General features: G+C 46.4%; 1 protein-coding gene across 1 annotated transcript in view; it reads left to right on the top strand.

Moving 5' to 3' along the window:
* LOC140397998 (metastasis-associated protein MTA1-like) overlaps window positions 1-12,650 on the top strand; it is a 252,536-nt gene that overhangs the window by 74,776 nt on the left and 165,110 nt on the right. Inside the window, exon 3 of the mRNA XM_072486239.1 lies at window positions 4,315-4,441. Coding sequence (XP_072342340.1) covers window positions 4,332-4,441 — 110 coding nt within the window. The 5' untranslated portion in view covers window positions 4,315-4,331. The remainder of the gene's footprint in view (window positions 1-4,314; window positions 4,442-12,650) is intronic.

Genomic DNA, 12,650 nt, shown 5'->3' with positions numbered 1-12,650 from the left:
GTAGAAATGGTACAGCAGTTATCATGGAGGATTTTAATCTACATGTCGATTGGTTTAACCAGGCCGGTCAAGGCAGCCTTGAGGAGGAGTTTATAGAATATGTCCGCGATAGTTTCCTAGAACAGTATGTAATGGAACCTACGAGGGAACAAGCGGTCCTAGATCTGGTCCTGTGTAATGAGACAGGATTGATTCAGGATCTCATAGTTAGGGATCCTCTCGGAAGGAGCGATCATAATATGGTGGAATTTAAAATACAGTTGGAGGGTAAAATCAAACACTAGTGTTTTGTACTTAAACAAAGGAGATTCCAATGGGATGAGAGAAGAACTAGCTAAGGTAGACTGGGAGCAAAGACTTTATGGTGAAACAGTTGAGGAACATTGGAGAACCTTCCAAACGATTTTTCACAGTGCTCAGCAAAGGTTTATACCAACAAAAAGGAAGGACGGTAGAAAGAGGGAAAATCGACCGTGGATATCTAAGGAAATAAGGGAGAGTATCAAATTGAAGGAAAAAGCAGACAAAGTAGCAAAGATTAGTGGGAGACTAGAGGACTGAGAAATCATTAGGGGGCAACAGAAAGTTACTAAAAAAGCTATAAAGAAGAGTAAAATAGATTATGAGAGTAAACTTGCTCAGAATATAAAAACAAATAGTAAAGGTTTCTAAAAATATATAAAACAAAAAAAGAGTGGCTAAGGTAAATATTGATCCTTCAGAGGATGAGAAGGGAGATTAATAATGGGAGATGAGGAAATGGCTGAGGAACTGAACTGGTTTTTTTGGGTTGGTCTTCACAGTGGAAGACATAAATAACATGCCAGTGACTGATGGAAATGAGGCTATGACAGGTGAGGACCTTGAGAGGATTGTTATCACTAAGGAGGTAGTGATGGGCAAGCTAATGGGACTTAAGGTAGACAAGTCTCCTGGCCCTGATGGAATGCATCCCAGAGAGCTAAAAGAGATGGCTAGGGAAATTGCAAATGCACTAGTGATAATTTCCCAAAATTCACTGGACTCTGGGGTGGTCCTAGCGGATTGTAAATTAGCAAACGTGACACCACTGTTTAAAAAAGGAGGTAGGCAGAAAGCGCATAATTATAGGCCAGTGAGCTTAACTTCGGTAGTAGGGAAGATGCTGGAATCTATCATCAAGGAAGAAATAGCGAGGCATCTGGATGGAAATTGTCCCATTGGGCAGACGCAGCATGGGTTCATAAAGGGCAGGTCATGCCTAACTCATTTTGTGGAATTTTTTGAGGACATTACCAGTGCGGTAGATAACGGGGAGCCAATGGATGTGGTATATCTAGATTTCCAGAAAGCCTTTGACAAGGTGCCACACAAGGTTACTGCATAAGATAAAGATGCATGGCATTAAGGGGAAAGTAGGAGCATGGATAGAGGATTGGTTAATTAATAGAAAGCAAAGAGTGGGGATTAACGGGTGTTTCTCTGGTTGATAATCAGTAGCTAGTGGTGTCCCTCAGGGATCAGTGTTGGGCCCACAATTGTTCACAATTTACATAGATGATTTGGAGTTGGGGACCAAGGGCAATGTGTCCAAGTTTGCAGACGACACTAAGATGAGTGGTAAAGCAAAAAATGCAGAGGATACTGGAAGTCTGCGGAGGGATTTGGATAGGCTAAGTGAATGGGCTAGGGTCTGGCAGATGGAATACAATGTTGACAAATGTGAGGTTATCCATTTTGGTAGATATAACAGCAAAAGGGATTATTATTTAAGTGATAAAATATTAAAACATGCTGCTGTGCAGAGAGACCTGGGTGTGCTAATGCATGAGTTGCAAAAAGTTGGTTTACAGGTGCAACAGGTGATTAAGAAGGCGAATGGAATTTTGTCCTTCATTGCTAGAGGGATGGAGTTTAAGACTAGGGAGGTTATGCTGCAATTGTATAAGGTGTTAGTGAGGCCACACCTGGAGTATTGTGTTCAGTTTTGGTCTCCTTACTTGAGAAAGGACGCACTGGCACTGGAGGGTGTGCAGAGGAGATTCACTAGGTTAATCCCAGAGCTGAAGGGGTTGGATTACGAGGAGAGGTTGAGTAGACTGGGACTGTACTCGTTGGAATTTAGAAGGATGAGGGGGGGTTCTTATGAAACATATAAAATTGTGAAGAGAATAGATAGGATAGATGCGGGCAGGTTATTTCCACTGCCGGGTGAAAGCAGAACTAGGGGGCATTGCCTCAAAATAAAAGGAAGTAGATTTAGGACTGAGTTTAGGAGGAACTTCTTCACCCAAAGGGTTGTGAATCTATGGAATTCCTTGCCCAGTGAAGCAGTAGAGGCTCCTTCATTAAATGTTTTTAAGATGGAGATAGTTTTTTGAAGAATAAAGGGATTAAGGGTTATGGTGTTCGGGCCGGGAAGTGGAGCTGAGTCCACAAAAGATCAGCCATGATCTCATTGAATGGTGGAGCAGGCTCGAGGGGCCAGATGGCCTAATCCTGCTCCTAGTTCTTATGTTCTTATGTAATCAAGAACCTATCTATCTCCGTCTTAAACACAATCAATGACTAGGCCTCCACAGCCTTCTGCGGCAAAGAGTTCCACAGATTCACCACCCTCTGGCTGAAGAAATTCTTCCTCATCTCAGTTTTAAAGGGTGGTCCCTTTAGCCTGAAGCTGTGCCCTCGGGTTCTAGTTTCCTCTACTAGTGGAAACATACTCTCCACATTCATTCTATCTAGGCCTCTCAGTATCCAGTAGGTTTCAATGAGATCCCCCCTCATTCTTCTAAACTCCTTCAAGTACTAACCCAGAATCCTCAACTGCTCCTCATATGACAAGTCCTTCATTCTGGGGATCATCCTTGTGAACCTCCTATGGACTTCATTCATTCAGGCTCTCTGTAGGTTCAGAAATACAGCAGCTCACAGCATTTCTGGAGAGAGGGAGAAGAGAAAGAGCAGTTCCTTGTTTCTTTGTGTTCAGATCTCCAACTCTGGTGACCTTGAATCTCTGGAAATAATCCCACTCGAGTAAGACTCAATCACTATCTGTTACTGGTCAGAATATGGCCTTTTGGCCCATTCATTGGCCACCAGCCAACCGAGCTGAGTACCACCCCATCTCCGAGGTGCCACAATGACTCAGTTCTGTTGCTCAAAAACTAACACCATATATTAAATTGCAACTTTTTGAATTCCTCATTCTCTCCACTGCTTGACTTAAAGATATATGTCCATCAAGCATCCATGGATCAAAGTGATAACGGCAAAAATAAATATAGGGGAAATAAGGGAATCATCAGGAAGGACCCAAACACTTGTCTGTATTTGGAAACCTACGAAGGTGAGACAAGAAGAACTGATCCATCTCTATATTCTCATTCACACCAAACTCCATTGGTGAGAACCTCGAGAGATCTCCGGGGCCCAGCCTATCTTCACATGAGGGAACCCCTGAACAAAACACTGCCAGCTTTATCTTTTATGTTGGAAAGCCTAACCTCCAAAGCCTTCTCTACAGAGACCCTATCTATTTATCCCGTGGTTGTTTGTATGCGCGCGCATGCTAGGGCATCTTTGAAATGGGATAAATAGTTGTACTTCCAAAGTACATTAACCAGTTCCTGCAACTTGTTTTGAAAAATAAGTTGTTTTACAATAAATCAATCATTCTGAGTTTATTGAAAGAAGCCTGGTTAAAGTTTCGGGTCTAACCACAGCAATGGTAAATAACTGGTCATTTTGGTGAATGAATTAAACTTTTAAACTAATGGTGTGACCTGAAGTGGTGCTAAAGCAACTGCACACTTCTCCCATTGCGGTCATAACACTAGATGGAATACCTTTCTCGAGCCTGAGGCGCAGGGAACTTTGAAGAAGTTTGACCCAGTGGGTTAGTGGGGAGGAAGGGATGTGAAGAGGTAGCTGATCAGATAGCCTCAATGTAGGTGACAAAGAGGTCCATGAGCTCTTGACACTGGCTGAAGGTGAGGGTGGCGATGACAGGGGAATTTGCAGTAGAAATAAGCAGACGGTGGTTATTTGAACATTCAAGGATGATCTGAAATAGTGAGAAGTTTTAGTAGATGAGAGCTGGGCCCGATAGTGCTTCATGTGGTCCAATCAAATGTGGCGGTGAATGGCTAAACTAATTGCTCACCGTTTCCGTTCAAGTCTGTGTCCCTTGGACTTAAGGGAGTGGTGATGAAGGCTGTACCTGGAGCTTATGTTTGTTATGAATTGGATAAATGTGGACTGATATGTGTAATATTGTGTAATAGCAGTAGAGTGGGAGATGATTGCTCTAACCCAGCATCTTTGATCTTTGTGCAGGGGAAGTGGAAGAAGAGATGGAGAACACCGAACTACAGGATCTATCGGAGAATGAGCGACACCAGCTAAAACACCGAGAACTCTTCCTATCACGACAACTAGAATCTTTACCAGCAACCCACATTAGGTAACCATGGGGAGGCAGGGGCACATTAGTGGCTGCAGGTTTAATCCTGGGGAAGATTCTGACACTCAGTCATTGGACATTCACACTTGGTTGGCTCGAACTGACCTTGATCAAGCCCTGTGAAAGATTTCCTCCCCTTCCTGCTTGGATGCAAGCATGTTGGAGAGGTGGCAGCAGCAATAAGACCAACTTACATTCATACCGTGCCTGTAACATAATGAAATGTCGAAAGTCGCTTCACAGATACGTAATCAAAATTCAACCCCGAGCCACATAAGAAGAAATTAAAATAAGTGACCTAAAGCTTGGTTAACGTTTGGCTTTGAGGAACATCCCGAAGGAGAGAGGTGCAGAAAGGTATTAACAACAAATTCTAGAGTTTAAGCTCTAAACAACTGAACACATGCCACCAGTGGTGGGTTGATGAAGTGTGCTGCCCACAAGTTCAGAATCAGAGGAGCGTATGGATCTTGGGTGGCTGGAGGGTGTTGCAGGGTTAGGGAGGGGCAAGGCTGTAAAGAGATTTGGATTGGATTTGTTTATTGTCACGTGTACCGAGGTACAGTGAAAAGTATTTTTCTGCGAGCAGCTCAACAAATCATTAAGTACATGAAAATAAAAGAAAATACATAATAGGGCAACACAAGGTGCACAATGTAACTACATAAACACCGGCATCAGGTGAAGGATATAGGGGTGTAGTGTTAATCAGGTCAGTCCATAAACAGCGAGGTGAATTTTTTAAAATGAGCGGTCCGGGAACCAATGTAGATCAGCATTCGGATTCAGGGTGAGCAGGTCTTGGTACAGGCAAGGATATGGGACAGCAGTGCTTTTAATGAATTCAAGCTTCATTTTATGAATGCTCCTTTGCCTTTAATTTACACTTTCAATATTCTTTTTCTGATTTTCTACATCTTTTCTTTTAAAAAAAGTTGTTTCAAACTGGTTGCACTGGCAGGAGGATTGATAACCAGAGGGGCAGAGCTTCTTGGATCTCTGGAGTGGGACTTGAATCTAATTTAGAGGCATGAGTGCCACCACTGAGACATGGCTGATAACTTGACAGATTTTCTTACCTATTGATTTCAGTGGGGAGCTGTGTAGTTCGATTTGGGACAGGCGAGAGTTAATGATCCAATATATTAGCACCGAATCTTAACCTTTACATGCCTTTCATTGTGGCTTCTCATTGGCGAGTACAACACGGTAGAATTGATCCAAACCGGCTCTGGTTGAGTTTTGGAAAACAGGAGGTTGGCAGGAAGGTTCAGATCAAGAAGACATTGATTGAAGGTGAATGGTAAAAGAACCAACAGCAACATGAGGAAAACCTTTTGCATAACGAGTAGATAGGATCTGGAATTCACTGCTTGAGACTGGTGGAGGCAGATTCAACTGTGGCTTTTAGGTGGGAATCGGATAAGTCACCCGAAGAAAGAGAAATTGGGTGAGGGAGCAGGACTGAATTACTCGAAGAGAGCTGGCAAGGACATGAGGGGCCAAATGGCCCTTTGTTCTGTCAATCCTCTGAGTCTATTTCTATGTTCCCTCAACACAAAACACAAAATACTCTCGCAATCGAGCATGAAAAAACCTGACAATGCTGGAAAAACTCAGTTGATCAGGCAGCACATCGAGAGAGAAACAAAGTTAACATTTCTGGTCTATGCAGTCAGATGAAAAGAGTTAACTTTTAACGATTGTCACAAAGGAGAAAAGGGGCAGAGAGCTTTCGAGAGGAAATTCCAGAGCTTAGGACCATGACAACAGAAGGCGTGGCCAATAATGGTGAAGTGATTAAAATTGGAGACACTCGAGAGACCAGAATTATTATTTTTTGTATTCTTTCACAGGAATTGCACATTCCTGGCAAGACCAGCATATCCTGCCCACACTTAATTGCCCTTGAGAAGGTGGTGGTGAGCTGCTGCCTTAAACTGCTGCACTCCCTGTGGTGTGGGTACACCCATAATGCGGTGACAAAGGGAGTTCCAGGAATTTGACCCAGTGACAGTGAACGAACGGCGATATTTTTCCAAATCAGGATGGTGTGTGGCTTGGAGGGGAACTTGCAGATGATGGTTTTCTCATGCATTTGCTGCCCTTGACCTAGGTGGTAGAGGTTGCGTGTTTGGAAGGCGCTGTCAAAGGAGCAATGGTGAGTTGCTGCAGTGCAACTTGTAGATGGTACACACTGCTGCTACTTTATGTTGCTTGTGGAAGGAGTGAATGGTGAAGATGGTGGATGGTGTGCCAATCAAGCAGGCTGCTTTGTGTCAAGCGTCTTCAGTATTGTTGGAGCTGCACTTGTTCAGGCAAATGGAGAATATTCCTTCCCACTCCTGACTTGTGCCTTGTAGATAGTGGACAGGCTTTGGGGAGTCAGGAGTTGAATTAGTTGCTGCAGGACTGTTAGCCTTTGACCTGCTTTTGTAGCCACCGTATTTATATGGCTAGTCCAGTTCAGTTTCTGGTCAATCATAGAATCCCTACAGTGCAGAAGGAGGCCATTTGGCCCATCGATTCTGCACTGACCCTTGGGAAGAGCACACTACCCAGGCCCATGCCTCTACCCCATCCCCATAACCCCACCCAACCTTTCTGGACACGAGGGGGTAATTTATCATGGCCAATCCACCTAACCTGCACATCTTTGGACTGTGGGAGGAAATTGGAGCACCCGGAGGAAACCCATGCAGACACTGGGAGGAAGTGCAAACTCCACACAGACAGTTACCCAAGCTGGAATTGTATCCGGGTCCCTGGCGCTGTGAAGCAGCAGTGCTAACCACTGTGTCACCATGCTGCCCCTAGGATGTTGATAGTGGAGGCTTCAATGATGGGTAATACCATTGAATGTCAAAGGGAGATGGTTAGATTCTCTCTCGCTGGAGATAACCATTTCGTGGCTTGCATAGCGCAAATGTTACTTGCCACATGTCAACCTAAGACTGGACATTGCCCAGGTCTAGTTGCATTTGGACATGAACTGCTTCAGTAGCTGAGGACTCACGAATGGTGCTGAACGCCGTGCATTCATCAGTGAACATCCCCATATCTGACCTTTTGATGGAAGGAAGGTCATTGATGAAGCAGCTGAAGATGGTTGGACCTCGGACACTAGTCTGGGGAACCCATGCAGTGATATCCTGGAATTGAGATGATTGACCTCCAACAACCACAACCTCTTCCTTTGTACTATGTACGACTCCAACAGTGGTGAATTTTCCCCCTTATTCCAATTGACCCCTGTTTTCTAGGGCTCCTTGATGTCATGTTTGGTCAAATGCTGCCTTGATGTCAAAGGCAGTCACTCTCACCTCGCCTCTTGATTTCAGCTCCTTTGTCCACATTTGAACTAAGATTGGAATAAGGTCAGGAGCTGAATGGTCCTGGCAGAATCCAATCTGAACATCAATGAGCAGGTTGTTGCTGAGTAAGTACCCGGATACAACTGCAACAACCCCATCCATCACAATAATTAGCCGGGTTGCATTTGTGCGACTTTTGTGGATAGGACATACCTGGTCAATTTTCCACATTGCCGGGTAGATTCCAGTGTTGCAGTTGTACTGGAACAGCTTGGCTAGGGGTGCAACTAATTCTGGAGCACAAGTCTTCAGTACTGTTGCTGGAATATTGTCAGGGCCCATAGTCTTTGCAGTATCCAGTGCCTTCAGCCATTTCTTGATATCACATGAATCAGATTGGCTGAAAACTGACATCTATGATGCTGGGGAGGATGCCAAGATGGATTGTCTATTCGGTACTCTGGCTGAAGGTGGTTGCAAATGCTTCTGTCTTGTCTTTTGTACTGATGGGCACCCCCATCATTGAGGATGGGGATCTTTGATGTGGCAAGTCTGCAGAGCTCGGATCTGATCTGTTGGTTGTGGGATTGCTTAGCTCTGTCCATTGCATGCTGCTTCTGCTGTTTGGCATGCAAGGAATCCTGTATTGTCGCTTCATCAGGTTGACACCTCATTTTTATTAGCAATGCCTGGTGCTGCTTCTGGCATGCCCTCTTGCACTCTTCTTTGAACCAGGGCTGGTCCCTTGGCTTAATGGGAGTGGACCATGAGGTTACAGATTGTGAATGTATACAATTCTGCTGCTGCTGATAGCCCACAGGCCCTTGGTCTGTTTGAAACCTATCCCATTTAGCTTGGTGGTAGTGCCACACAACATGATGGAGGGTATGATCAATGTGAGGATGGGACTTGGTCTCTGCATGGCACAGGCATGTTCAGAGGCATCTGGGACATGTAGATTGATGAGGATGAGGTCAAATAGATTTTTCTCTCTTGTTGATTCCCTCACCAGCTGCTGCCGACCCCTTTAGGACTCGGCCAGCTCCCCCATCCGGATTACATTCTGTGTCCTTGCCACCCTCAGTACATCTTCGAGGTGGTGTTCAACATGGAGGAGTACTGATTGATTCATCAGCTGGGGGAGTTGGTCGGTGTTAAGGAGCAGGAGGTTTCCTTCCCCACTGTATACCACTGCTGTCTCCTCTGGTGATGCTAGCGTCTGGGACATTATCTGTGAGTATGGCTGTGTCACTTTGATTACTTGACCAGTCTTTGGGACAACTCTCCCAATCTTGTCACAAGTTATGTTAGTAAGGAGGACTTTGCAGGGTCAGCAGGGCTGTGCTGTTATCGTTTTCAGTTACGAGGTCGATGCCGGGTGATCCAACCGGTTTTATTTTTTTTGTAAACTTTGATACACCTGAGTAGGCCATTTAAGGGTCAACCACATTGCTTTGGGTATGGAGTCACATGAAGGTTAGACCAGATAAGGATGTCAGAGATCTTTTCCTAATGGATGTCAGTCAACCAGATGGGTTTTTACGCGAATCAGCAATAGTTTCTATTTCCGAGACCAGCTTTTTAAAAAACAATTCCAGATTTATTAATTACATTTTTTAATTCCACCAGCTGCCATGGTGGGATTTGATCCCGTGTACCCAGAGCAGTTGCCTGGGCTTCCGGATTGCTATTCTGGTTACCGCTCTACCACCGCTTTCCCCAGTGAGTGAAGATACCTCGGGGGGGTTATGGGGCTGAAGAAGATTGCAGAGATAGGGAAGGCCATGAAATGATTTGAAAGCAAGATCTTTAAAATCAGTATGTTGCTTCATCAGGAGCCAGTGTAGGTCAGTGAGCAGAGGAGTGATAGGGGAAACGGGATTTGGTGTGAGTTAGAAAACAGGCAGCAGAGATTTGGATTCCCTTCATTTTATAGATGGTAGAATGTGGGAAACCAGTCAGGTGTGTGTTGAAATATTTAGGTTGAGAGATAACAAAGGAATGAATGAGGGTTTCAGCAGCCGATGAGCTGGGGCAGGGATGAAGTTGGGCAATGTAACGGAAGTAGAAGTGGGTAGCTTTAGTGGTGGTGCAGATATTTGATCTGAAGCTCATCTTAGTAGAACAGTGTAGCAGATTGAGCCCCTTGGTATGGTCACGCCAAACACCCAGCATTCCGCCGATTCCTCCTTGGAGTGATACAACGTAGATGGAGTCCTTTTGGATCATCGTGCCTGTGGCAGCTCCTTGAAATACCTGCCTAACTAGTGCCACCACCATGCTCCTGCCCCACAGCCTGTTCTGTGTCTTTCTTCCCACTCCTTGCACTGGAGAGAAATCCCTGTGCGATTCCGCGGCCTCGTCATGCCCGACTTCTTGTCGGGACGAAAACGTCTCGTGAGATTCAACGGAATTTTGCGGTACGATCTGGATCTCGCTCTTGCAACCAGGCATGCATATTTAAATGAACCATTGGGCTCATTTAAATATATACTCACCCAATTCACCTCGATTTCTCGAGGAATTAAGGGCTATGGAGAGAGAGTGGGTAAATGCAGTTGAAATCAGCCATGATTGAATGGTGGAGTGGACTCGATGGGCCGAATGGCCTTAATTCCGCTCCTATGTCTTATGGTCTTATGGGCCTGGTATTCACCGGCCTCACCAGCCTCCACCGGGCACCTTTTGGTACTGCTTCACAAAGTCATGAACCAGTTGTGATGGCATCTCGGGGGTGGGGGGTGAGGGTGGGGGGGGGGGGGGGGGGGGGGGGGGGGGGTGGGGGGGGGGGGGGGCGGACTTGCTACTCTTTTCATTTCTCATTTCACAGAGTTGAGGCTCCCAGGTGGTCGGTCATTGCGCAGGTTGGCACTCTGGCCCCTGGGCACCATGGCACTGCCAGGGTACCAGGTTGGCAGTGCTATGGTGCCTGTGCCAAGGGTTGGGCCCGGGTTGGGGGTGGGGGCCTTGCCAGAAAAGGTGGAGTGAGGGATCTCAAGTCTTTTATATAATATTATAATCTTTATTTGTGCCACAAGTAGGCTTACATTCACACTTTAATGAAGTTACTGTGAAAATCCCCTAGTCGCCACATTCCGGTGCCTGATCTGGTACACTGAAGGAGAATTTGGAATGTCCAATTCACCTAACAAGCATGTCTTTCGGGACTAGTGGGAGGAAACCAGAGCACCCGGAGGAAACCCATCCAGACAGGGGGAGAACATGCAGACTCTGCACAGACAATGACCCAAGCCAGGAATCGAACCAGTGTCCCTGGCGCTGTGAAGTGACAGTGCTAACCACTGTGCTACCGTGCCGTCACGGCTTAGATCGATCAATCTTCGGATGCCGCACTGTATTTAAATCCCCACCCAGAATTAACTGATGCATATCCAAATTCGGTATGGCCATCAACATCTTCAGAAACCTTACATCATCCAATTCAGGGCAAACATGCTAACCAATACCACCAACCTCCCCTCCAAAGCAGCCGTTACTGCAACGTATCTGCCCCCCTGATCCACCACCACCGTCTCCATCTGAAACCTAACTCCCTTACCCACTAATAACACTCCCTCCCCGCGCCCTGCTATCAAAGCCCAAATGGAAAACCTGTCTTACCCAAATGGGTCACCTGCAACAGCACCATATTGGCTCTCAAGCTCTTTAAATATGAGAAGACTCTCACCCGCTTCACCAGTCCACCCAACCCCCGCATGTTTCACGTTACAGTAGGACTGTGGGTCTCTCAGCTTCCCCCCCGCTATCAGCCATCACCGTGCCCCCCCCCCCCCCCCCCCCCCCACACACACACACAATATGAAGGAGATGGGGGGAGCAGAATTGTGACAGTTGTTGCATCCAGGGGGCAGAGAGTATTCCTTCATTTCACCGGTGCATAATATATACTTGAGGATTAACTTCTTTATTATGGGGAGGTCGTTGTTGTCGGGGGTGAGGAAAATGGAAAATTAATACTTGGTGTTGCCATTTTGGATCATTTTCCGTATTTGGTGGATGTGGTCCTGGAAAGGAGGCCTGCCCAGAGGCTGGCACGGGGAAAACGTGCAGACTCCGCACAGACAGTGACCCAAGCCGGGAATCGAACCCGTGTCCCTGGCGCTGTGAAACGACAGCGCCTGTACCAGCCTCCCCGAACAGGCGCCGGAATGTGGCGACTAGGGGCTTTTCACAACAACTGCATTTGAAGCCTACTTGTGACAATAAGCAATTTTCATTTCTCATTTCACAGAGGTTGGATGTGGGGCTGCTTGTAGATCTGAGTTTTTGTGTGAGGATGGCAAAGTTGATTATGTGGGGTTTAATAAGAATGGGGAGGTCTCACCATCGGTGGTTTGGGAGGCAGTGAAGGTGATGGTGGGTGAGATTGTCTCGTGTAAGGCGCAGGGGAATAGGGAGGTAAGGGAGGAGTGGCTGGAATCTTGGAAGTTGATGGGTATATGGAAGAGGATCCCCATCCGGGGCTTTTGATCAGTAGGAAGGAACTGTAGACGCTGTTTGACCTTTTGTCATAGGGAAAGCAGTATGCCAGTTGAGGTAGGCAGCAGACGCAGTTTGACCTTTTGCCTGCAGGGAGAGTTAGTCGGCTGCCAATGGGACAGCTTCGCCGACAGGCGGCCTTACGAGAGGTTGTTCAGATCCGGGATGGGGCGTAGGGGCTGATGGTGGCGCCGGAGCAGGTGAACAGAATATTTGAGGAGTTTTATCAGAGGTTGTATAGGTCGGAGTCTCCGGGGGATGAGTCGGATATGAGGGAGTTCTTGGAGCGGCTGGAGGAGCCAGTGGGGATTGAGGATGTCCGGATGTCGATAAGGAAGATGCAAATGGGTAACGTACTGGGGCCAGATGGGTTTTTGGATAGGCTGGCGCCACTG

This window comes from Scyliorhinus torazame, chromosome 2, assembly GCF_047496885.1.
Source record: "Scyliorhinus torazame isolate Kashiwa2021f chromosome 2, sScyTor2.1, whole genome shotgun sequence".
Lineage (NCBI taxonomy): Eukaryota > Metazoa > Chordata > Chondrichthyes > Carcharhiniformes > Scyliorhinidae > Scyliorhinus > Scyliorhinus torazame.
The sequence above is the reverse complement of the archived record's forward strand: the minus strand, read 5'-3'. Positions and strand labels throughout refer to the sequence as shown.